The 27,242-nt window shown below is 45.1% G+C and overlaps 1 protein-coding gene across 4 annotated transcripts; it reads left to right on the top strand.

The window, feature by feature from the left end:
• The first annotated feature begins 11,678 nt into the window (after nucleotides 1-11,678).
• Nucleotides 11,679-23,173, top strand: LOC142818106 (uncharacterized). 4 transcript variants are annotated; one of them, XR_012895576.1, is made up of 5 exons: nucleotides 11,679-12,119; nucleotides 17,096-17,158; nucleotides 19,320-19,408; nucleotides 22,569-22,728; nucleotides 22,826-22,961. XR_012895576.1 is itself a non-coding variant. In XM_075896441.1 (4 exons), exons 1-4 carry the CDS (start codon nucleotides 11,973-11,975, stop codon nucleotides 23,102-23,104), a joined length of 570 nt encoding a protein of 189 aa, XP_075752556.1. In that variant the 5' UTR covers nucleotides 11,679-11,972; the 3' UTR covers nucleotides 23,105-23,173. The 4 variants fall into 4 exon arrangements, 3 of the variants coding, with proteins under 3 accessions (XP_075752556.1, XP_075752557.1, XP_075752558.1); XM_075896441.1 differs by lacking the exon at nucleotides 22,569-22,728 and having other exon boundaries at nucleotides 17,104-17,158; nucleotides 22,826-23,173; XM_075896442.1 differs by lacking the exon at nucleotides 22,569-22,728 and having other exon boundaries at nucleotides 22,826-23,173.
• Nucleotides 23,174-27,242: the final 4,069 nt, after the last annotated feature.

Genomic DNA, 27,242 nt, shown 5'->3' with positions numbered 1-27,242 from the left:
GACCACACCTCCCAACGTAGTCGAAGCAGCGTAGACGCCACTTGATGCCCGGTTTCAGAGAACGACCATCGCAACATGTAGCATGGGGCAAAAAGGATTGCTCAGTATGTTGCCGAGATCACTGCTTCCTCGCTAACTGGTTAAGTAAGGCTTGTCGGGTGCTTTTAACGCCATACGATGAGGCACGTGACTTTGCGTCACTGTTTATAAGGCGATATGCCGGTCAGTGGCACGTGGAAAACGTAGATCCTTGATGCCGCATTCACCAACTGTCGATAAATGCCCGCCAGCATCGTGGACCACACCTACCAACGTTGTCGAAGCAGCGCAGACGCCACTGGAAGCCCGGTTTCCGAGAACGACCGTCGCAACATGTAGCATGAGGCAAAAACGATTGCTCTCATGTTGCCGAGCTTGCTGCTGCCTCTCCCACGGGTGAAATACAGTTTGTCACGTGCTTTTAACGCCATATGATGAGGCATGTGACTTTGTGTCACTGTTTATAAGGTGATATGCCGGTCAGGGGCACGTGGAAAACGTGGATCCTTGATGCCGCATTCACCAAGTGTCGATAAATGCCCGCCAGCATCGTGGACCACACCTACCAACGTTGTCGAAGCAGCGCAGACGCCACTGGAAGCCCGGTTTCCGAGAACTACTGTCGCGTCATGTAGCATGAGGCAAAAAGGATTGTTCAGCATGTTGCCGAGCTTGCTGCTGCCTCTCCCACTGGTGAAATACAGTTTTTCGGGTGCTTTTAACGCCATACGATGAGGCACGTGACTTTGCGTCACTGTTTATAAGGTGATATGCCGGTCAGTGGCACGTGGAAAACGTGGATCCTTGATGCCGCATTCACCAAGTGTCGATAAATGCCCGCCAGCATCGTGGACCACACCTACCAACGTTGTCGAAGCAGCGCAGACGCCACTGGAAGCCCGGTTTTTGAGAACGACCGTCGCAACATGTAGCATGAGGCAAAAAGGATTGCTCAGCATGTTGCCGAGCTTGCTGCTGCCTCGCCCACTGGCGAAATACAGTTTGTCGGGTGCTTTTAACGCCATACGATGAGGCACGTGACTTTGCGTCACTGTTTATAAGGTGATATGCCGGTCAGTGGCACGTGGAAAACGTGGATCCTTGATGCCACATTCACCAAGTGTCGATAATTGCCCGCCAGGATCGTGGACCACACCTACCAACGTTGTCGAAGCAGCGCAGACGCCACTGGAAGCCCGGTTTCCGAGAACGACTGTCGCAACATGTAGCATGAGGCAAAAAGGATTGCTCAGCATGTTGCCGAGCTTGCTGCTGCCTCGCCCACTGGTGAAATACAGTTTGTCGGGTGCTTTTAACGCCATACGATGAGGGACGTGACTTTGCGTCAATGTTTATAAGGTGATATGCCGGTCAGTGGCACGTGGAAAACGTGTATCCTGATGCCGCATTCACCAAGTGTCGATAAATGCCCGCCAGCATCGTGGACCACACCTACGAACGTAGTCGAAGCAGCGTAGACGCCACTGGAAGCCCGGTTTCCGAGAACGACCGTCGCAACATGTAGAATGAGGCAAAAAGGATTGCTCAGTACCCAGGCAGCACAGAAGGTTGGCCCAATATTGGGGATAGATCGGCATTGCCTGGCCCATGAACGGCCCAGTTTTCACAACGTACCGCCAAGATTGGCTATGCCAGCCAAATAGAACGGCGACGTTGGACCAGCGTTGACAACGTACCCCCAATATTGGTTCTGCCAGCCGAATAGAACGGCTATGTTGGACCAGCATTAACAACATTCCGCCAATGATGGCTGTGCCAGTCTATTAGATTGGTTATATTGGGCCAGCTTTCAGAACTTTCCGCCCATATAGGCTGTGCCGGCCTATTAGAACGGACACATCGGGCCAGGTTGTACAAGTAGCAGCCAATACGGGCGGAGCCATCCAATAAGACCGGCATTATTGGCCCGCCGTTTGAACGTTATTGCCGGCGTCAGCTGAAAAGTCAACATCACGATGTCATAATATTAGAATATGAGCCAATTTCTGCGTGTGCTGCTTTATGGCGCTGTTCTGGCCCCAATTCACGCGCCGATTTTTCAAGTTAGAGAGAGAGTAATATATGTGGCGGGCACAATATTAGAACTATCTTTTCGTCATTAAAACATGCCCCGCCGCGGCGGTCTAGTGGCTAAGGTACTCGGCTGCTGACCCGCAGGTCGCGGGTTCGAATCCCGGCTGCGGCGGCTGCATTTCCGATGGAGGCGGAAATGTTGTAGGCCCGTGTGCTCAGATTTGGGTACACGTTAAAGAACCCCAGGTGGTCGAAATTTCCGGAGCACTCCACTACGGCGTCTCTCATAATCATATGGTGGTTTTGGGACGTTGAACCCCACATATCAATCAATCAATCATTAAACCATGCACAGCTCGTTGAAATGCATAATCGTTGGTTGAAGGTGTGCAAGGTAGACTTTTTAAGTGAGAAAAAATTACCGATCAAGTTTCTCTGTCAGACGTGACGTCCGATGCGGTGCTATCCGTACGTATGACGAAGCTGCTGCGGATACCGCTGTCTTACGCGTGCATGTAGACGTCGAATATCTGACGCAAATCTTATCGTATCATGTGTCGGGCTAGCTATCTACGTGACCTATTCTAATCTGTTTTGCGTTCACAGCACAGTACGGTTAACGGCCGGCACTTGCTGCTGCTTGACGTGTGGGAAGAGCGGGGGTCGTCAGTTGCGTTATGGTGACTGAATCATACAACATATGCAGTTGCCGTGATCTAACACACAGACGCGCGTGCGCACGCACGCACGCGCTATATTCATGCAACGACCACACGAATTCCCAACAACATCGCAGCGAACGGTTGGTAAGGTGTTGCGGAGTGTGTGGGCGTCGTAGGGCACCCTGTCGGTGCCCAGCTCGTTGCGAACGTGAATTTCGGCGTGGAACGCATCTTTTTTATGTACTTTTTTTACGTTTGCCCAAAACGGTAGGCTGTGCGATACGAAAAGTACGACACACAAAAAAGAAGAAACGTGAATGCATAGGGCAAATCGTTAATAACAAAAAAAAAAAAACAAAACACGCACGCTCACGCCACTGCAGTGGCGTGAGCGTGCGTGTTTTTTTGTTATTAACGAAGCACATGTGCTTCCATAAAACTTGACAGCCAAGAATGATGAAGTATTCATTTACATACAAATTACTATGAGTTGCTGAAACTCACGCAAAAGAACATAATTTTCTTCCTTGGATATTGATCGAGTGCCTTGGAATTATGCTATGTGAATTTGACACATCAACAGTGCATTATGATTCCCACCATAAGGGGCCACAATCTTGGCAAGTAATAGAAGTACTCTTCCCACCTGATGTGCACCTAACGTAAAGAGGCCTTGGTTCTCAAGTTAGCAAGTATATATTATATATATATATATATATATATATATATATATATATATATATATATATATATATATATATATATATATATATATATATATATATATATATATATATATATATATATATATATATATATAACCACTGGAAAAATATACTAGGTGTAACCAGAAAAAGGTGCACCTGCAGTTTTAAAGTTTAAAAGAAGCAATGACATGCCAACCATCCAAAATAGAACGCCCGAGAAAGGAGCATCAATCAGTATTACAGCAGCTAAAAGCCTGCTAACAGCTGAAGGTAGTCATGCTGCTCTTCCATTCAAGTATAGTGTACACTGAGAAAAGATACTGAAGATACACCATCAGCAAATGACAAAAGCAATACAGACAGAGCTTTCTCTTATAATACAAAAAGTCTTTAGCTGAGGAGGCAAATAAGTCATTGGCACACAATAAGTGCACAAAAAAAAAGCTGTCGCACGAGGCTGTCAGCGCTTAGACAACACAGGCAAAAATACAGTAGACTGAAGAAGGGAAAACCCATAGCAAAAGTTACCATACTCCTGAGTTCTTGCTTTGCGTGCAAATGAAGCTAGCGTGCAGTTGAACACTAGATTAAAGCACCACAATCAAAATCTGGAAGTCAATGCTTTAGGAATAATACAAAGTACTGAAGAAGGATGCAAAGAGCATTCCTGTGAAGGCAAATATAAAGTAAGACTGAAAGCTCTGTGGCCCTGAACAAGACAACACCACAACCAATCGAAGAGCCGTTCGGACACATCAGCAGTTCTGGCCAACACTAAAAAGTCACAAAAACATACCTTTAATGCCTTTTTTACAAGAGAACTTCAAAAGAAATGTGCATACACCAATGCCAGAAGTATCGATGGAAGCTATTACTCATATTCAGCTCTTCATTGAAACAATGACAGAAGATACATGTACCTGGATGCTTAATTACTTTGGTACAACTCAAGAGCGTCGACACCAAGTGGCAAAAAAATTATGATGGAAGACTACAATGTGATCAAATGCACACGTCAACCACCAACCAAGGTCCTATGCTAGAGTGAATATCGCAAAAAGTCTTGAACGCCTAATGTCAGTGGCTCATACTCAGCGTTATCAATCAAAATCTTGACCTCCCGCACAGCATATTATTTCAACAACCTGCCACCTCTCACCATGTCATGAAACAAGCTCGAGTATACACAAACCCTCCTCACCGTTAGGTAGTTAGATAGCTCCACTAGTGCTTCACTCTCGGAACACATAGACCAGGGCCGTAACTAGACGGGTAGTAAGGAGGTTCTGAGCCCCTGAAGTATTTTCATGCTCTGACTTTTCGTCAACAATAGCTTAATCTGGGCAAGTTGGTTCATCGTGGTTGTGTTCTAGTAACAGTGAGAGAAGTTCAGGAAGAGACAAAAAGGACAGGAAAGAGCGCTGGCTGCCAACTAAATTTTATTGAAGGTACTACGCCCACTTTTTTACAGAGTACAAGAACAGCGCTCATGCACAACGACACATGTGAGACCATGATAATATAATCTTAACTGAGAAAAGAATACTCTCTCTCCGAATGGATGAGTGAAGGTATACTGATGCACTGGTTCATGGCCTTCCTGACAAGAAAATGCTTTCACAGTCTCTCTTTCATTTCTTGTTCTTGCTTTCTTCAAAAACAGTGTTTTATGAAACATAGAACTGCACTTACATTCTTTACAGTGTATGGCCATGCGACTACCATAGCCATTCTTAACATTTTAAGCATGCTGTCTTGCTCAAACATTGGGGCATTGCCCAGTTTGTCTTATGTTTACGTTTCCATGTGTCAATAGTATCTCATACACAACATTATATTGGCATTCAGTATACCTATTCTCGTGACGAATGGTGATATAGTGGCTATTCCTGTTGCTTTTTAGTACACACACTTTTGAAAACTTGCAAGGGATGGCAAATAACAAGATAAAATCATATCGGCTCGCTATTTTCTTTATATTGTGAAACACCTTATGTACGTACGATATAGCATGCAAAGATCTTTGGACATTCTGTTTTTATTTTGGTCCTGTTTTGTTTAACTTGACTTTCTGCAGGAGGGTTTAGCACACGGGTGTGATGGTGCTGTTGGGATATCCAGCATCCTTTAGTCTTTTAATCTGGTTTTTAAGGCTTACCTCATCCTTATGGTCACATGACTTTTGAAGGGTGGCCTCAATGTACGTGGTGGCAATTCCTCTGTGTAAATTGTGTAAATGTGTAATTATGTGTTATGATGTACTAAAAAAGATGACCCAAGAATCGGAATAAGTGACAGTAGTCAAAGTTTTTGTCACTGCCTTTATACAAATACCAGTTTATTTGTTGCCTCCTGCAGTATTTTAGGGCCTCTTATATAGATAGGATGTTTTCTCACTTTTATTACATTTTTGTATTGATGATGCCATATGCTCAGGAGGTAGAATGTCGTTATGTTATTTCTGATAACTTCTAGCTTCTGAGCAAAGATAATGTTTCAGAAAAATGAAAAAAGGCTAGCATAATATTAAGACATGGGAAGAAAGCAGAGTTTATCAAAAATGAATGCATTAGTTGGGAATGAGAAAAAAAGATGGATGACAGGTCAGTAATGTCAATTAATTTATATTAGGACACATGAAATGTAGCAGAGGGTGGCAGGTGATTAGTTCCAATGAGATCGAGAAATTATCAGCCATAATATGAAATTGGCTCATACAGGACAGGGAACATTGATTGGGCTTCCACCCTGCGGTGGACATAATATAGGCTTAACGCTAACAATGAGCAAAGCCTGTGAAATTAATGCTCCATGAAATGAGCAGTACTGCACAGATTGCTGTGCTAGACTTCCCATTTTGCATGTTTTTACCAGCTTATCCTGCTCGCTGTTCAGACACAAAGCTTCACCAGAAAAACAATGTTATACTTGGTGAGGATAATGCCAGTGAATCCACTGTTTTATCTACACCTTTCCTTGCTTAAGTCCTCCTCCAAACTATACGATTTTTCTTGGAAATGTTCTGCTTACAGCACACCAACCGATCAAGTGAAACAACTTTATTGGGGTCCTGCAGGGCGCGCCCTAGTATGCAATCACCATTTCACTTCACGTTACAACATACTGGTGGTAAAAATATTCTTTGGCAGGGTACAGAAGTGCATGCACTGAGCTAGCTTGTGCAGCGCGATCTATTCCAGAAAGCTGAACCTATGTTTGGTACAGAATTTTGTAACCACACGATGCTTGCACAGATTAAATGTGGCCACACATAGCAACTTCTGAGCTTTTTTATGAAATGATCTCACAGTATCTGAAAACATTTGTTTTTTTGTTTACTTCATAGTTCCCAGTGAAATATTTCTCTTGTTCCTCTCATTGAATAATGGCATTTGGTGTGACTAAGGTGTTCCTGATGCCTCACTATGAGATTAGAAAAACGACTCTCCTTGAAATTGCTTCACAAGCATTTCCTAAGATATTGAATGACACTGCTTGCACATGTACAAACATTTGCTAGTTTTATTGAGGGTTGATGATAAAGGCAATCAGTTGGTGCATCCAAGCCGGACAGAGATTGACTGGCCCTGAAAAGGGCCGTTTAGTTATATATCTTGCAGCTTGTTCCAGGTAGACAGGGCTTCATTCTGTAGAAATGGTAACTCATCACACTGGTTCCTCAGCATGAAGAACATAACTTGATGCTAACACTGACTCAGATGTTCTGAAATGTCATAGAGGGTACATGAAGGCTGGGTACATGAAGGTTGCAGTTATACTAACTGTACAGTCAGCATGCTTGTGTGATATGTGCATAGCTGCATCAAAGCTACGTGTGAGAATTGCGTGAACAGCTGAAAATCTCAATGGCAGCATAGCTTAAGAAGTATGTCATCCCTTTTTTGCCAGTTTCCAATATCATCCTTCCCTTTTCATGCATCTTCTTTCAATATATCTGGGGTTTTAATTCCCAAAACCACGATATATTAATGAGAAGCAAATTTTGAAGATCTGGTGTTCTTTAACATCTTCACTTGTTAGCAGCGCAACACCAGAAACACAGGACAAGGAAGGAGCAAAAGAGAAAGAAAAGACGGCGCCGACTCTGAAAAAGACGGCACTGACATCATGACACGCACATGTCGTGATGTAAGCTGCCCAAAGAGTGGCCTCCCGTGATAATAGTGAAGAATTGGGAATAGGATCTACCAGTAAGGGCTTTGTGTGCAATTCACAAACAGTGAAAAAGATCCACCAGGGGTGAACCTCAGGTACATGGTACACTCTGGTTGAGAGAGAGCAGAGTAAAGCAGATGTGCCAGACAGGAGATTATAAATGGTTTTGTCTGGAGCTGGTGCCAGACCGAGCTCTAGGATTAAGCGTAAGGGAGTATTGAGCGCCAGGCCAATCTGATCCCATTCCTGTGATGGGGTGCAATGTGATGACAGGTGCGAATTCCATTTTCTTTTTTTTCCATGGGTTTAGGGAAATAATTTTTCAAGGATCAGATGAAAATACCTCCGACATACATAATAACATGCTTATTCTTGGGCGTAGTCATGCCTAGCCACCAGATTGGGAGAAAAAGGAATGTTTCCCGAAATGTGCGATAAAGTGTTTGGTGCTACGCCTTGACGGAAGTATTGATAGGTGCTTTGGAAATCGGTACGCCATTTCTGTAATCGTTAAATATGCAACTGCATGTGCCACTGCTAGGGATAGCGTGACATTCCCAGCCATTTCGGGGTAAGCTGCTTAATCTACATGAAGATGTTAATGAGCCCGTTCTCCATCACAGAAGTAGCTGTGGCCATTCCTTCAACTAGGCCTACTGCAGCGCCAACTAAACGTCTGCATGAATTTAGTGCTAGTACCGTACATAATAATCAGCACGTGCCTTGGGTTCACTTCGATGGTGTTGTGAATTCATCTTGCGTGACAATGGTTTAAGTTGCATGCGTGCCTTAATCATTATTGCAATAGGAGACCATGATTTATCGTCACGCATGGTGTTGCTTAGCTCGGTCATCAGTGTTCGAAGCAGGTTCCGCCTTGTGAGTGCATGAGAGAGGCACAAGAGTTGATTTCTGTTCTGTGTTTCTATAATTCCCTGGCCTGTATTATACAGGAAGCGGATAGTGCTGGTGTGCGTCAGCTGCCTCGGTGCGCTCTCAACCGTCTGCCTGGTAAGACTGATAGCTCATTCTATCAGCGCCTTGTCGTACTCCCTCCTCACACTGCGACATGTCCTCCACTTGGAGGACATGATAACGGAACAAGATGATACGAAGCCCAAAACCGCAATGTTTGCAAGCCACAACCCGAGCAAACAATTCAACGGTGAGGCCAGAAAATCCTAGGCCTGGAGCAACAAGCCAGAGAGCATATTCTTGGCTGGATAGATGGATGGATGTGGCCGTACCCTTTAGATCGGGCGGCGGCTAACGTCACCTAGCCGTAATGCTTAGTGAACTAACCACTAGATTTTTTTTTTCCCCTTTAAATAGTAAAGTTGGACGGGTACTTTGAAGTGAAGGGTTTAATTTTCAATCGTGCCTTGACTTTAGCCACCAATCAGATAACCTCCTTCTAGTTAAGTCTACCCGCTTAAAGTCTATTTTGCCCTCCCTGTCCCTAAACACCAGTGCTTTGAAAAACTCTGCGCCATCATCTTGAACTATAAGGTGAAGCCCTTTACAGAGCATTGTCAAGTGTTCGGCAGTTTTTTCTTTCTCTTCGCACACACTGCATATTGTGTCTACCTCTTCATATTTGGCCCGATATGTCTTGGTTCGCAATACTCCCGTCCTGGCCTCAAACAGTAGAGATCTACCCTGAGTATTATCATAGATTCTTTCTTTGGCAATTTCCTGCTTAAAAGTTCGATAGATCTCTAGTGCGAACTTCTTAATCACGCCAATTCTCCACATGTCAGTCTCCGTTTCCTGCAGTTCCTTTTTAACCGATAGTTCTTTCTGGTTTGGCCACCTGCTGTTTTCTAAGTATTTACCAGTCAATTTCCTGGTTCGCTTCCTCCATTTTGTATTGACATTCTTCATGTACAAGTAGCTGAAAACCTTCATAGCCCAACGCTCCTCCCCCATTTCTCTCAATCGCTTCTCAAATTTTATCTTGCTGCTAGCTTCCCTGCCATCAAATGATGTCCATCCCATATCACCTTGTACTCCCTGGTTTGGTGTATTCCCGTGAGCTCCTAAAGCAAGCCTACATATTTCACGTTGCCTAATTTCTAATCTTGCTTGAACTTCTGACCTCATGCACAAGACCGCGTTGCCGAACGTCAGCCCAGGAACCATGACCCCTTTCCATATTTCTCTCACAACATTATACCTATTGTAATTTCACAGTGCCCTATTTTTCATCACTGCTGCGTTCCTGTTATCTTTAGTCGTCACGCATATTTCGTGTTCCCTCAGGTACTCGGTCCCTTTTGCTTATCCGTACGCCCAGTTATTTGTATTTATCTGTTATCTCTAGCGTGACTTCCTGTATTCTAAGCTCACTACCTTTGTTATCATTAAAAATCATGACTACTGATTTTTCCTAACTGAATCTAAAATCTAACCTATCTTCCTCAATACCGCAGATGTCCATCAACCTCTGCAAATCTTCCTTGTTGTCGGCCATTAGCACTATATCATCTGCGTAGATTAATGCTGGTAGTGCCTGATCAATGAGTTTTCCTTGTTTGACTAAAGAGAGGTTGAAGCCAAGTCCCCTTGCCTCTAATTTGGCCTCTAATCCTTGTAGGTACATCATGAATAAGAAGGGTGAGAGCGGGCACGCCTGCCTAAGTCCACGTTTCACCACTGTGGGCTTGGATACCTGTTTTTCTCACTTTTTACCTACCTTGTTAGTTTTATAGATTTCCTTTAAACGATTAGTGACTCCATCTTTTACACCCAGTGAGTCTAGTATTCCCCACAAGTCCTCTTGAACCACGCTATTGTACGCTCCCTTGAATTTCTGCAGGCCGGTAGGAAGCTTCACAGCGCAGCGCCTGATCTTGTGAAACGGCGCAGCCATGCAGGCAGGGCATTCAATTCCCTCCCTATTTTTTGTATACTACTGTCCTTGTGTACATCGTAGAACACATAACAGTAATGATAGCAAACAGATCATTGATTCGGGTAGGCTTGGTGTTTTTATTTAAAATGGAACAACGAGGAAGCTGCTGAAGCTCGTGCCTGTATACAGCTGCTTTATATGGAGATAAAACTTTAACGAAAAAAAAATGTAATGATAAACAGTAGGCTCATAACAAACAACATTTCTCTGAGGGTGCATGGAATATATGTCCCATGCAAGGCTATGCATTGCAGTCCTTACTGCATTAATTATGTACACGTACTGCAGGGCATGCAAGTGTATGCAGACACACGCTGACGAAATGACATTTTTTGCTACATACAAACGTGCACCGCACCAAATAAGACGCACGTGTTTATATAGTCAGGGAACACTCGTGAATATTGATGAAATCACACAGCTCGCTTACAGTATAAAACAAACACAATTGCGAACAATAAAATGTGACGCTGTTTAAAGAGGCGGACCCAGGTTACGAGGAGAATTATCAGTATGGCATACACACCACGTGTAAAGCTTTTGCAACATCTAAAGAGACTAAATACGGAAAGTTGCCTTTGTAAGTTAACATGACAGTACCAAATGGAGAAGCCACACGAGAGTACAATTCATCGTGGGCTAAAGAATGTGTTTTAAATATTATACACAGCTTTGCAAGATAATATCGACGAGTTTTACTCGCCTAGGTGTGGGAGGTGTAGGCCTGATAAAATGCGAAGTTGCTTCAGAGCCTTTCTGTCGTAATATTGCAATTTTATTCAACTCTTTCAAACGCGGCACCGTAAATTTCTACTGGGAGCTCGAACATGGCAAGCAGGTCGCGGGGCAAAATCTTTGTAACATTTTATTACCGAAACAGCGATACTAGCAATGCTTGAGCTGCACTTGCTGTTTTCTAAATTGTAACCTCCTCAATCTCATCACTGTGATCAGGAAACAGAGAGGAAAAGTACAGCAGTAGTACGTAGAGAAATATTCAATTTCAAGCCCTTTAGCAATATCATCTAAACAAATTGCCAGTTCACTGTTGAATTCTCGATGGAAACAAACAGCTGATCAGGGAAGCAAGCTTGGCTTGGCACTGGCTTGGCCGTTCATACAGAGCCAAAAGCCGCTGCAGGAAACTGAATTGCGGATCGTATTGAGACAAAATATTTTATACATTTTTGTTTTCTTTGTTTCCTTTCTCTAATTGCTCTTGTGATGGCGTGGACCGCGCTTCGTGATCTCATGTACCGGCGCACTGTTTTTAAGTTTAGTATGGCGCACTATAATACATGATTGCGTGCTTTAATTTAAAAAGGTTCGCGAGTATGGCAGCAACACTGCAATGTCGGGAAGAGGCACGGGGAAGAGGACAGTAGTAGAACCAGTAGCAGCTGCATGCCCGGGTGGAGCGACTGATGCCCAGATGGAGGAATGTCAACCCGATGCCTTTTGTGTTGGCCGTTCTGGCAGTTCCGCCGACTTTATAGAAAGAGACGACCCCGTCGCTTGTCCTCTTCTCTTTTTTTTCGGGCATCAGCGACAACATTGACGGACGACGTGTTCGACTTCACCGTGCACGTGAGTATAGGTTGGTTTTTCATTCGAGTGAATTCTTGTTCAGATTTGCAACTTGTCGACTCCATCCTGATCACCTGTCACCGGCAATAAGTCACATACGTGTGATATTTAGGTGAAATAAATGATAATGCACATTTTCTGCTCCATTTGCGTGACTTAGCTACACCGGGACATGAGGTAAAGCCTTTGTCGCCTAGCCACTAGCAGGCAAGATCGATCACTCGCATCCTTCAGTTCACGAATCAACGCGCCTGCCTTAAAATTAGCTAGCTGCTCGCAAAGAAATCATACCGAGGCAATTTTCTTTTCTGTGAACAATTCACCGTAGATTTGTCTTGAATAACAAAAAAAAAACTTGAAAAATAAATGTCGCGACCTTTTAGAAAACGCCGTGTCTAAGAGCTAGACGCGGCATTTTGTAAAAGGCTCATTAAATTCAGTATGTTTTCGTAGTTTCTGCTTGAAATTATTATTGTCTATGAATTTCATGGCCCAATCTTTTGCTTTGGCTGAAAATCTCGGCGGCAAAAACTTTGTTCAGTGTCCCTTTAAGGGCAGGTGTAGATGCCATCATTTCAGTCGCAAATCTTTTTGCTAGTCGGTCGGCTGGTTAACAATAAGGGTACTAACTAGAGTTCCAGATTTCATCAGCAACACATCGTCATGGCTTCATCAGATGCTGCATTATATACATTCTATCCTCGTTTTTAAATAGGTGTACCGTATGGTCCACTGTTACAGGAAACAAGCGAGCTCATGGACAGTGAGCCATGTGGTGCTAACTGGCAGCGAGGCTTGTGAATGGGACGCATGCGCATAGAATCGGGGTGCGCCCAGTTTTGTCTGCCATTTCTCCGCCTGTACGCATGACAGCATTGGAAAGCGCATCCGTATTTTAGCTGCACAATTTATCTAGCCCAGTGCCTCCTGCTTCAGGGATTTCCTGTGAGCACAAAAAATGCATGATTTTAATCGTTGCTGCAGTGTTTTGCAAGTTGTCACCGTAAAGCACATCATATTTTTCGCATAATGCTCGCTGCAACTAGCAAGTTTCGATGACTCAAAATGCTGTTCAGGTCTGATGTAGCAAACATTTTAAGCTCGTACTCGTGACCATGAAATATTGGTTTATTAAATAATGGAAGGCAGAGTTGGTATCAGTTGATTTACAGTGTGAAAATGAAAAGTGCGAAGGACCGTGCCTCGCAAGTAAGCCCCGAGAGCATGAGCAGAGAAGTAGCAGATGAGGATGCTCATGCGCTGCATTTCCAAATCTCACCAGCACTAATGCTTGACGGACTGCTGGCCACGCACTAGCGTGTTCTTTCTGAAACAGGACTTTGGCCCTGTTAGCAAGTTCTTGAAGGGCATAAGTAAAACGTAGAATGGGCCCCCTAAATGCACCCATCCTTGAACCATTGGGCTTATGAATTAGTGCCCTTTTCAAAATACAACTATTCTGAGCTATAAATTGTGACAGAACAGTGCACGAAGTTTAAAAATGGGAAAAAAGTCTTTAAATGTCCCCTTTATACATAGTGTTCTTGTGATGTCACTTCTGCCGTTGTCGCCCTCTCCCGCCATGCCCGTGTAACTCCCTGGGTACTTACGGCAGTTCACATGCTGCAGTGCGGTTTGTTGGGGGCTCGTCATCTGTTGCTGTGAACAATGTGGAAGCATTGTGGTTTTTTGTTGTCTTACTTTAACGAGCTCATTGGATTAGGAAGGCCTCGCTCGTTCACTCGATACAAGACCAGATAATCAAGATGTGCGACACATATACCAGCCACGGCGTACACCGACTGCCCGCCACAACCTACGAGGGCCTATTATCTTGCTTTCACTACAAATTGCCTTGCCCAAAAACAAGTGAAAGCTCAAAATCTCTCGAGCCGCAATTTTAAGAGTGGATGTGCGAAGCGCAGCTGCTCCCATCGAAAACTAGTCGTGCAGAGCTAGGCAAGTTTACAAGAGATATAATATTATGAATATATTGTCACGGCCTACGCCACCAAAGTAGCAATGCCCCCCCCCCCCCCCCCCCCCAAGGGTTTTAAACAGTGCTGATGTTGAGCTTGAGCCTCTTTGATTGCAATTTGTGGAAATAGTCGAGGAAAATATTATACAAGGCAGATAGCGACATTGCGTGGTGGGTGCCGCGGTAATGCCAGTCATCACTTTATTTTTCGCATATGCTTTAACACACTTTTCACTTTGTATTTTGCTTTTGTTGTACGCTAATGTACAGTGGAGTCACTGAACATGATAGAGACCGTGTATAGAATTAATTGACTAATTAAAAAAAATCATGACGCCCAACTTGAACCGATCGGCTATACTTCAAAGTGAACTAATATTGTTTCCCATTCTTTATAGTTTGTTTCAATGCAATACCAAATCTCCGTGATCGCCATCACGATTTTAACCGCCTTCCTTGCCATCATGATTTTAACTGCGGACAAGTTTGTATGTACAGTATCTTAGTAAGCTATATCTGTTTGCAGGTAAATACTTGGCTATGGCACTTACCCGTAATGAAGTTGCACCTGAAGATGCAAATATTGCAAAGTTTCTTCAAGTAGCCTTTGTTAATCTGCACCAGCCAAATACGCTGGTACTTTTAGGAAAATCGGAATGTGCGTTCTCAATTTCAGGTTATAACTTTCAGCGAAGAAACACCCTAAGCTCTGCTCCCTCTGCGTGGACTACTAAATCAACTTGCCTCACTAGCAGCTCATAATTTCTCAAACTTGCATCGTGAGGCAAAACTAAACGGGTGCAAGCACGAGGAGACAACATGGCAGTTGTAGGCGATAGATTCGGTTGGTGCCCGGGCATGTTGGTGGCGCATTTCGGAAGTGACGAAAAGGCGCTGCGAGATGCACGTGCACACTTTGTATAGTTGCTGTATTGGACAGCAAACTTTTTTTCTTATCTGAGCAGTTTTACCAAAGGAAGCTTCATCATATGGCGTGATAAATGAAGCGAATCCACAGGTTGAACCACATCATAGCCTCGCTGTGCTTTTGTACTTTTTTTAGCTCGCAAAATTTATTTGTACATATAAGTGACAACTTGCCAGTAATAAGGCAGCACTTGTTTCTTTACCATATGATCATCTCCGGTGTGCTGCTGCCTCAATATTTCAAATTATAAGCATTTACACCATTGTATGCTAACTTTTCCTTCAAAGTGAGACAAGCCACATGTGTATCGTAGATCAAGAAGCATGCCAGTTTTACGTACTTGCAAGGTAAACATCAGAAATGCACAGTTGATCAAAAATACTAGTTTAATGGTGCATCTACATAGCAGAGCACCTGTGGCACCTCGGGAACAAGATAATGCCACATATGTTACAAGAGATAATTAAAAAAGACAGGGGACGTTCCGTGAACAAATAGAAACAAAAATAAAATGGCACGTGGCAGCGAGCGAAGGCGGCAAGGGGGGGGGGAGCCCGTGGGACTTCAGCGGATGAACGTAAGGTGTGTGTTTAATATGTGGAAGAAAAAAAAAATTCAAAATTTTGGCGACTGAAATGAGGGTGACTTAGTGAGTGCGCTCATGACAAGAGTAAACACGGTTATTATTTTTTTTTCAAATCTCTTTTGAAAGCCACAAAAAATCTGTATGTGGTGCAGCCTAACAGAAGGTCCGTGAAGGCAAATTATGAATTTGTCGTTGTAGAAAGGCCTTTTTTTTTTTTTTTCATGCGCACCATCCTCGCCGCGGTGGTCTAGTGGCTAAGGTACTTGGCTGCTGACCCGCAGGGCGCGGGTTCGAATCCCGGCTGCGGCGGCTGCATTTCCGATGGAGGCGGGAATGTTGTAGGCCCGTGTGCTCAGATTTAGGTGCACGTTAAAGAACCGCAGGTGGTCTAAATTTCCGGAGCCCTCCACTACGGCGTCTATCATAATCATATAGTGGTTTTGGGACGTTAAACCCCACATATCAACAATCAATCAATCATGCGCACCATAAATAGTGCTCAAAATTTAATTGCATATGTTGTTTTCATCCTTGCTGTATTCCGTGCTGTTTATGATGTAAAAAAAAAAGTAGCACGCTGAAGTGGTGCTGCTTTTGGGCAACAGTTGAAAATGGCGGGGTGCATGAATGCGGAATACTGCCGCTTACACTCAAATCACTCTTGTGGTCACCTCCCACTGTTTGCAGCATGTGTTGTGTATACACAGCTGCATATTTCCTAGCTAGAAAAATTTGATTTTAGGTGTTTCACGCCATTTTCCATGTAACTATTCCACAATTGCACACACTGATCAGCAGGCTTTCAATTGCGCTGAAGGACACAGGTGCCATAAAATTCATAGTCGATTCTTTCAAGAAACCGTATGTAAAGGCTGAAGCTTCATGCGTACATACACACACATACCATATTGTTTTTTGTACTTTATGAAAGCTGCGAAGGTCTCATGTGCCTCCAAGCGTAACCTGTCTTATTTATTCTCCATCACCGCAAAAGTTTTGTGAGTTTAAAATAAAAGTACTTTGCCCATGGCCACTTTTGGGTAATTTTTTTGTGTAGGTGTTATTTGAGCAGCCTACAGTGTTTACTTTATAAGCCTGTATGTATATGTTGCATTATAAGGATGCAGAATGTGTGTAGCTGTACAATATAGATGAAGTGTAAAAATTAAGTGTGTCTATTGTAGTGTTCTTGCAAGCAATCTTACCCCCGTATTCTAGAACGTCCCTCCACTCAACGCTTCACCTTCACTTGAGATGGCTGATGGGAGCGCCGTCTCTAAGCAGAAAAAATTGCTGCATGTCAGCAATAATCTGCTGTGATTCTCGAGTAGCGCAGCGTCGCTTTCAAACGAGCAGCGGCACAGTGCTCAACTCTGTCAAGTGAAGGGTGAAAGCCGAGTCGGGGAGCGTTTATGAATATGGGGGTTAGTTTTGTTGTCTTGTTAACCTGCCATTAACACTGGATTGCTGCTACTTTGCTCTAGCTGTACAGTGCTCTCCAAGGCTCAAGGAGGCACCGCACGGGGAAGGCTCGGAGCAAACCATGCGTGAGTTTCCTTTCATTGTTACACTATGCACGTATTAAGTGATAGACTTTAATGTATGCTATTTGTATTGTGCAAGTTTTTGGGGACATACAACTTCCAACACATATGTTCTGACGAAAATCACGCAAGAATCAGCGAAGCTTGTGCAAAAATTATGCAATAGTGTAAGAAGCTTTTGCAGAAGTCTGTGAAATGAAGTTTTGAAATTTTGTGGCAATGTGTCATTGTACAGTGGTCAACAGTCTTGCTCAGCATGCTTGACTGCAGGGCTCCCGTCTGGACAGGCGCATCTACGGAGTGCCTGATGCATGATGGGCCAAATGTCAGCCTGCACACTGGTGCCTCTTATCCCCGTTTGTCTGTTACATCAGTGTCTCTTGTAAAGGGGATCAACTGTGCTACCTCTTTTTTTTTTTCGAATGTAATGAGTTCTTCTTCCAGATTATTGTTGTTTTAAGGCAGAGCCTCACATTTCTATCAAATACTGAAGATTCTATTTTTCCTTCTAGATGCTATGAAGTCACTGCTTGTGTTACAATAGAGTGAACACTGTTATGAGAAAAGCTACTTTATGGAGTTAACTCACTCCATATTGACTTAACACACAGAATTGGTGAAAACTACACTCCATTCCAGCTGCATTAGGAATAATATTCATTTGCATACTTCTGTTTCTTTTGTTTGTTTGTTGGCTGGAGGTTTGGAGTATAGGGTGGCCAGAGGGCACTGTGTAGTCTTTCTTCATCTTCCCAATTTTGTGAACATCAATTGATAGCCGAAAGGAAGCAGCCAGCATGCTGAAACAGCGGTGCAAGCATGCAAGATGTTCACCATTGCATGCAGTCAGTTGCTGTGAGCAACCTACTGCATACAATTAACTGCGAGTGGTGAACTAACGCTGTACTATGTGTGCCTCCTGGAAAGCTGCAATGGTAAAGTGCCACAATCGTATGGACAACATGGATAACACATGGATAACATCGCAATTTGTTTGGTGAATAATTTTGCAACAGAATCAATGGAGTTTTGGATAAATTTGTGTATCTGCCTGGTTCATCAAAGCTACAGAGTCAAATGCGGTATATACTCGCGTATTATGTGTACTTTTTTTGTCAATCCGGTCATGTGCGAAGCTAGTAGGAATCACTGGCCTAAAAGCTCAACTGGGAATATATGTTGCAGGCGCTGTCACAGCTGTCTCAAAGTGGATTGTCATTTGTTTGCTAAGCCTGTTCAAATGCCCCCATTTTCTTGAAGTTCTTCCGAACAGTGCTCACAAAAACCAGTTCCCACGACAGGGTTATACCAGAGAACATAAGTACTCTCCAATAATTGTCGGGAACCCAACGTAAAGTAAGATGCAGACAAGGAAGCGCGATGCCAACACAGTGCTGTGTGTGTCGCCCTTCATGTGTGTGTGTGTCCATTCCTTGTCCCAGTCTTCTATTGCGTTGTGTTCCCTCCGATATCTAACCAACACACCCAAGCTTCTATGCTAAGTCTTATTCAACGCAGTCTTCTGCTGGCTCCCATACTGAATATTGCATGTCGAAGAACTCCACGCTGATGTGCTTAGCGGTAGCACGGTTTCAGTTTTCTTCGGTAAGCTTTATAACAGCAATCTGCCTCGTATATAATTATTGTAGCCTATCACAAGGAATGGTAAAAACGCAATGGCCAGATGGCGAAACCGAAAAAAAAAAAAAATGAGTGCGAAAACCTGCCTCATCTAGTGACAGGTCCTTGCACGCGTTCAACATCTGTGCTGTGTCTCTGGAATACATTCTTGCCGTGGAAGAGGTGGGAAGATAGGAGGCAAACCTTTAGGCATTTCGGACTACACATAAACAGGTTTCAGTTTTCAAGTTCGATATTCTAGGGAAAGCATAAAAGTTCATGGAAGAAGGGACCTTGCACTCAGTCCATTTTGTGTAAGACTGCACTCACCTGCTCGACAAGAGATGTGCCTGACCAGAGCATCATGAAGTCAAATGTGTCTGTGTGTGTGCTGGCAAGGTGGCTCGGGCTGGTTGGGGAGGGCAAAGTATGCGAGCAAAAAGTTTCTTGTAGTAAAGCAGGCTGGCTAATTATACTGGTGAGCAAATTATGTGAGGATGCAAATTGTGCGAGTAAATATGGTATGTACTCTTGTATGTTTCAGCTCTATTGCTACGGACCCTGCGGATCCAACTTGGCATCCGGCAGCAACAAAGAGAGGTTCTGCAGGAGGTGCGACAGCTGAAGCACAAGGTACGGCTCTTGTCCGTGCCTCAGCACGCCCAGCCAGCCCAGCGCCCCTCTGACCTTCCCCGGCTGCCTGCTGGTACAATTGGAGAAGTGGAGGCAGCAGAGGCAGCTGTGCAGAGTAAAGCTGTGGCTGCAGCTTTGGTGTATATTTCTTGATTTTTAATATGCCTATGTAACATGCAGAAATTTAGTACTGCTTTAGGTGTTTCGGGAAACAAACTAGTCAGGTTATCTCATGAGCCACTGTACTACAGTCGAATATGAATAATTCGTACTCCAGAGGCCAGAAAATTTGTTCAAATTAAAAGAAGTTCAAAATAATGAAAGTTACCGTAATTACCTTAATCTAACAAGCACCTTTTTTCCGGTTAAGAGAGTTCATAAATCGCATGTGCGCTAGAATCGAGTACGAAAAAAAAATGAATATGGTCATTCTATTGCCATCGCCACTTACAAAATGGCCGCCCCCTACGTGCGTCGGCTTGGCGCGTCGGTCATTTCTGCCTATGTGTTTCCCATGCGCGGCACTTCATACGTGTGCTGAGGAGTTCGTCATCTTGTAGTACATTAGCATCGACGGCATGGTAGGGCCGACTCCAAAAACTCGACGAGTGCACCACAATGCTGCTTCTAAAAGAAAAGTCGTCGCGTGTGCCGGAACGGACAAAAATCGGGCCGCATTGCGGTAATTCGGAGTTCCCGAAACGTGCGTGCAGGACTGGCGGAAACAAAAGCAGAATATTGTCGACAGCAGATTCACGCAAAGGCTTCAGTGGACCACAGCAGGGTCGGTTTCCACAAATTGAAGAGCTGCTCGACGAGTATGTGATTAAGCAGTGAGCGGCACAGCGGCCCGTGACGACAGAACTGCTCCAAGTGCAGGCTATGCAGTTAGCCTTAGAAAAAGGGCTAATGCAGAGCCATTTTAAAGTGAGCAGGTGCTGGATAACGAACTTAATGAAGAGAAAAGGCTTTTCCCTCCGAAGGCGAACGGGCATATGCCGGAAGTTGCCGGAGGAGTACGAAGAAAAGCTTCAGAGTCTTCAGAGGTTCCTCCTAAACTTGCGGCACAACAACGGCTACCTGCTTGGGCAAATCGGGAATGCCGATCACACGCCCCTTTACTTCGACATGCCTGGCACCACAATTGTCTAGGAGAAGGGGGCGAAGCAAGTTTGTGTACTGACATCGGGCCACGGTAAAACTAGAGTGACAGCAATGCTCTGTTGCACGTCAGATAGGCATAAGCTTCCCCCGTACTTCATATTTAAACGGAAGACGCTCTCAAAAAGAGTCGTTTTCGCGAGTGGTGTGATCAAGCGGGCCAACGAGAAAAAAGGGTGCGCGTTGCAACCAATGTCTTAGTTTTTTTTTTTTTTTTTTTTTGTGGAAACCGGGTGCGCGTTACAATTGAGGGCGCGGTAGATTAGAGTAAATACGGTAAACGAGAGGAGGGCTCACCATGCAGTGATGCATGTGCATGGAGAAGTTTTATTCACAAATTACAGGACATCCGTCGTTAATTAAAGTTGTCAATACATGTCTGTACACGTTGGCCTTGCAACGAGTCAACAAGTTTTGCGTGCAGTTTGCAAAGCATTTGTACTTCGGCTTCAGTATTCTCCTGGCAAAAGAAGTTACGCGCGGCAATGTCCAGTGCTGACACTCTTCGAAGACAACTGTGTTTCCACTGTTACCATCTGCGCTGCAGCCGGAGCGTGGCCAGCACATGATGAGAATGGAGGAGCGTCTCCACCTGGAGAAAAGCAGATCGGCATTCGAGAGAGAAACACTCCGCGGCAGCTTTTTTTTTTTTTTCTCTCTTCATGCGCGGTGTTGAAAGGATAAGAGTCTCTACATAGCAGGAACGAAAAACAGGGAAGCGTGACACTGGCGCGTTGCAGATCGGCATGAGAGAGCCAACTCTCTGCGACAGCTTTTTTTCCCCTCTTTCTCTTCATGCGCAGTGTTAAGAAGAGAAGGGTCTCTACGTGGCAGGGACGGAAAAAGCCGAAGCGGGGCACAGGAATGTCGCAGATTGGCATTTGGCAAACATTCCACCGCAGTCTTTTCTTTCCTTTTCTTCATTTTCTTCTTCAAGCACAGCGATGAGGTGTCGGAAGTGCCACCGCAGGATTGGGCGGGGTGCTGAGAGCATTTTCGGAGCGCGGTATAGCTTTGATAGGACCACAGCGTCAGTTCGAATTAAGTGTGTTGGAATTAATGAGATTCGACTGTATTTACTATAGTCTGTGAAGTCCGACTGAACTGTCCTAAGCTAGCAGACGATGTAGGCGGCATCGTGTGCTTGATGGGCAGTGACTAGCAATAGCCTGCTTAAAACAGACATTCAGTAATTTTGTTCATTTATCACCCTATTTCGTGTCCGCTGCGGCTCTCTCTACTTTGAGCTACAGTTCACCCTGTCTTGTGTTAGCCGATTTCTTACTTTTTTAAAAATCTAACATGCACCCAATTTTGCAGTGTGAAGAAAAATGCACCTTTGTTTATTGTGATGAGATTTCTATAGCGACATGCCTCTTTGTTGGCTATCACAGAAAAATATAAACAGCAAATGGTGCGATCATCTAGTGCGACCTTTATTTTTCTATCAGTTTCATCTATGACCAAGATTTGGTCGCTCTAAGGTTGCCTCTTAGTATGCCTTGATCATGTTCATTTATCTTGTTGTGCTCTGCTTACAATGCATTGATTAAAAACATGTCCTAGCTTCTTTTTGAATTCCACATGTTTTATCGTTTTTCACCTGTAGAAGCTACTCCTGGTCAACATTCAGGCAAAGACATTGTAACCTCGAAGAAACGTGTATTGGAATTCGAGCACTGTACAAAGTAATTATACTATTTCATAGCTAGAATCAATATTTATGAAGGGTTATAACAGTGTTGTATTTGATTTCATAACAGCGAAACTGCATTCAGAGAAGGACTCTGAAAGGTTCTCACACTGAGTGTGAGAGGGCTGATGTGGAAACCATTTTAGGTCAATTGAGTTGAAGTTAGCGAAAAAAAAACAATGAAATGTTGTGATGCCCAAAAATTCAAGTTGTTGTTTTCAGTGTCCTCTTCTTGCAGATTTTTATCATGAAAACATTTCGATGTGCTGTTGCGTTTACCCCATCTATGCTTGCATTTTTTTACAGCGCAAGCACCTCCTGCAGATTGGGGGACTTGGCCTCTGAGAAATTGGTGTGAATGCCATGAAGGCTGTATTGGCACATGACGTGCAAGTGCTGTACAGCCTTCATGGCAGAAAAGGGAAAAGGGCCTTTGTGAACCTGAGGCTCTGTAGATTAGTGACAGGTTAGACTTGTTCATTATTTTATGTGTGTGTACCCTTGTGTATTCTCTGTACTGCAGTGCTTCATGTGTGCTATGGTATTTTTGTTCTTGTATGCAGATGTCATCCGCCAAAAAGCAGGGTGCGACCAGGCGGAGGCCCTCAACTTTATTAAGAGGTGGCTGCCAGGGTCTGGTGATCGCTGTGGGGGCAGGAAGCGGCGCTTCAGAGAAGCATTTGTTGTGGAGCAGCCCGATGATCCCCACTCTCAGAGTGCAGATTATCGGCTGCTCGCGGCAGCTGGCTTCCTGCCCAGCCACAGCAGCCAGGGCCTTGACAGCACCACTGTCACTGTGCCCCCAACGCAACCTGACCTGCAGTAGAGCGGGCCTTTTTTAGTTGTGTATATATATTTTTCAATGTATACATTTTTTGTTGTACCAAATAAATAAAAAAACAAAGAATAAATGGTCTGCAGACTGTCGGTGGTGCACTGTTCGGCTAGCTTATGCTGATTCGGAAGCACCATCACCATGTTTTAGTTACAAAAAAATGCTCTAAACTATGAATATTCTCGATTACCATGTGGGGGACATACGCTTTCAACATTTACTTCCTAACGACTTTTTTCGATTTGCTGTACTAAATACCAGTACCAAATAAAGCACTCGCTATTGAAAAAGATAAATTGGTAAAAAAATAAACTACACTTCTAGTGTTAGCAAACGGCATGAGGTATTAAAGATGAAATAGATCGGGTAACTGCTTTCAGTTCTCAGCATTCAATTTTCTGTTGCCCCAAGTATACAGGGCTGCAAAGCTACAAGAGCGGGTCATCGAGGCATATTGTTTAAATCTTCTGGTAAGAAAAATTCCCTACTAATAATGGTTACATAATGGCAAGCCAATCAGTAGCCAATATTCGTCGTGCAGGAAACATCGGTGTAATAACGGCATTTGATTGGCTGCAATGTGGCCCTGGATTGGTCCAATGTCGGTCGTACATCCGTAGCCAATATTCGTCGTGCAGCAAACATCGGCGTAAAAATGGCATGTGATTGGCTGAAATATGGCCCAATGTTGGCCGAACATTGGCAGCTTTGTCGGCAATACGATGGGCCTTCGTCGGCCCAATGTTGGTTGCATACTGGCTAAAACATCGGCAAAACGTCGGCCCATCATTGGCTTGAACGTCGGCCCGACATTGGAAGAAGTTGCACTTCCGACGTCGGCCCGACGTCGGTGCCGATGTTAGCCGATGTTGGTCCAAGATTGGTCCAACGGCGGCGTGCTGCCTGGGTATGTTGCCGAGCTTGCTGCTGCCTCGCCCACTGGTGAAATACAGTTTGTCGGGTGCTAATAACGCCATACGATGAAGCACGTGACTTTGCGTCACTGTTTATACGGTGATATGCCGGTCAGTGGCACGTGAAAAACGTGGTATACTTGATGCCGCATTCACCAAGTGTCGTTAAATTCCCGCCAGCATCGTGGACCACACCTACCAACGTTGTCGAAGCAGCGCAGACGCCACTCGAAGCCCGGTTTCCGAGAACGACCATCGCAACATGTAGCATGGGGCAAAAAGGATTGCTCAGTATGTTGCCGAGATCACTGCTTCCTCGCTCACTGGTTAAGTAAAGCTTGTCGGGTACTTTTGTAGCCATATGATGAGGCACGTGACTTTGCGTCACTGTTTATTAGGTGATATGCCGGTCAGTGGCACGTGGAAAACGTGGATCCTTGATGCCGCATTCACCAAGTGTCGATAAATGCCCGCCAGCATCATGGACCACACCTCCCAACGTAGTCGAAGCAGCGTAGACGCCACTTGATGCCCGGTTTCAGAGAACGACCATCGCAACATGTAGCATGGGGCAAAAAGGATTGCTCAGTATGTTACCGAGATCACTGCTTCCTCGCTAACTGGTTAAGTAAGGCTTGTCGGGTGCTTTTAACGCCATACGATGAGGCACGTGACTTTGCGTCACTGTTTATAAGGCGATATGCCGGTCAGTGGCACGTGGAAAACGTGGATCCTTGATGCCGCATCTACCAACTGTCGATAAATGCCCGCCAGCATCGTGGACCACACCTACCAACGTTGTCGAAGCAGCGCAGACGCCACTGGAAGCCCGGTTTCCGAAAACGACCGTCGAAACATGTAGCATGAGGCAAAAAGGATTGCTCAGAATGTTGCCGAGCTTGCTGCTGCCTCGCCCACTGGTGAAATACAGTTTGTCGGGTGCTTTTAACACAATACGATGAGGCACGTGACTTTGCGTCACTGTTTATAAGGTGATATGCCGGTCAGTGGCACGTGGAAAACGTGGATCCTTGATGCCGCATTCACCAAGTGTCGATAAATGCCCGCCAGCATCGTGGACCACACCTACCAACGTAGTCGAAGCAGCGTAGACGCCACTCGGAGCCCGGTTTCCGAGAACGACCATCGCAAGATGTAGCATGGGGCAAAAAGGAATGCTCATCATGTTGCCGAGATCACTGCTTCCTCGCTCACTGGTTACGTAAGGCTTGTTCGGTGCTTTTATAGCCATACGATGAAGCACGTGACTTTGCGTCACTGTTTATAAGGTGATATGCCGGTCAGTGGCACGTGGAAAACGTGGATCCTTGACGCCGCATTCACAAAATGTCAATAAATGCCCGCCAGCATCGTGGACCACACCTACCAACGTTGTCGAAGCAGCGTAGACGCCACTCGAAGCCCAGTTTCAGAGAACGACCATCGCAACATGTAGCATGGGGCAAAAAGGAATGCTCATCATGTTGCCGAGATCACTGCTTCCTCGCTCACTGGTTAAGTAAAGCTTGTCGTGTGCTTTTGTAGCCATACGATGAGGCACGTGACTTTGCGTCACTGTTTATAAGGTGATATGCCGGTCAGTGGCACGTGGAAAACCTGGATCCTTGATGCCGCGTTCACCAAGTGTCGATAAATGCCCGCCAGCATCGTGGACCACACCTACCAACGTTGTCGAAGCAGCGCAGGCGCCACTCGAAGCCCGGTTTCCGAGAACGACCATCGCAACATGTAGCATGGGGCAAAAAGGATTGCTCAGTATGTTGCTGAGATCACTGCTTCCTCGCTCACTGGTTAAGTAAAGCTTGTCGTGTGCTTTTGTAGCCATACGATGAGGCACGTGACTTTGCGTCACTGTTTATAAGGTGATATGCCGGTCAGTGGCACGTGGAAAACGTGGATCCTTGATGCCGCATTCACCAAGTGTGGATAAATGCCCGCCAGCGTCGTGGACCACACCTCCCAACGTAGTCGAAGCAACGTAGACGCCACTTGAAGCCCGTTTTCAGAGAACGACCATCGCAACATGTAGCATGGGGCAAAAAGGATTGCTCAGTATGTTGCCGAGATCACTGCTTCCTCGCTAACTGGTTAAGTAAGGCTTGTCGGGTGCTTTTAACGCCATACGATGAGGCACGTGACTTTGCGTCACTGTTTATAAGGCGATATGCCGGTCAGTGGCACGTGGAAAACGTAGATCCTTGATGCCGCATTCACCAACTGTCGATAAATGCCCGCCAGCATCGTGGACCACACCTACCAACGTTGTCGAAGCAGCGCAGACGCCACTGGAAGCCCGGTTTCCGAGAACGACCGTCGCAACATGTAGCATGAGGCAAAAACGATTGCTCTCATGTTGCCGAGCTTGCTGCTGCCTCTCCCACGGGTGAAATACAGTTTGTCAGGTGCTTTTAACGCCATATGATGAGGCATGTGACTTTGTGTCACTGTTTATAAGGTGATATGCCGGTCAGGGGCACGTGGAAAACGTGGATCCTTGATGCCGAATTCACCAAGTGTCGATAAATGCCCGCCAGCATCGTGGACCACACCTACCAACGTTGTCGAAGCAGCGCAGACGCCACTGGAAGCCCGGTTTCCGAGAACTACTGTCGCGTCATGTAGAATGAGGCAAAAAGGATTGTTCAGCATGTTGCCGAGCTTGCTGCTGCCTCTCCCACTGGTGAAATACAGTTTTTCGGGTGCTTTTAACGCCATACGATGAGGCACGTGACTTTGCGTCACTGTTTATAAGGTGATATGCCGGTCAGTGGCACGTGGAAAACGTGGATCCTTGATGCCGCATTCACCAAGTGTCGATAAATGCCCGCCAGCATCGTGGACCACACCTACCAACGTTGTCGAAGCAGCGCAGACGCCACTGGAAGCCCGGTTTTTGAGAACGACCGTCGCAACATGTAGCATGAGGCAAAAAGGATTGCTCAGCATGTTGCCGAGCTTGCTGCTGCCTCGCCCACTGGTGAAATACAGTTTGTCGGGTGCTTTTAACGCCATACGATGAGGCACGTGACTTTGCGTCACTGTTTATAAGGTGATATGCCGGTCAGTGGCACGTGGAAAACGTGGATCCTTGATGCCACATTCACCAAGTGTCGATAATTGCCCGCCAGGATCGTGGACCACACCTACCAACGTTGTCGAAGCAGCGCAGACGCCACTGGAAGCCCGGTTTCCGAGAACGACTGTCGCAAC

Source organism: Rhipicephalus microplus, chromosome 5 (genome assembly GCF_043290135.1).
Source record: "Rhipicephalus microplus isolate Deutch F79 chromosome 5, USDA_Rmic, whole genome shotgun sequence".
Classification (NCBI taxonomy): Eukaryota; Metazoa; Arthropoda; class Arachnida; order Ixodida; family Ixodidae; genus Rhipicephalus; species Rhipicephalus microplus.
Note: the sequence above shows the minus strand (reverse complement) of the source record. Positions and strands in the feature narration are given on the sequence as shown.

Excerpts from the sequence above, each read along its gene's own strand:
- LOC142818106 (XM_075896441.1), top strand. The coding sequence starts at position 11,973 with ATGTCAACCCGATGCCTTTTGTGTTGGCCGTTCTGGCAGTTCCGCCGA. Across the intron at positions 12,120-17,103 it reads TGTTCGACTTCACCGTGCAC|TGCTCTCCAAGGCTCAAGGA; the intron begins GTGAGTATAGGT and ends CTAGCTGTACAG. Across the intron at positions 17,159-19,319 it reads AGGCTCGGAGCAAACCATGC|CTCTATTGCTACGGACCCTG; the intron begins GTGAGTTTCCTT and ends TGTATGTTTCAG.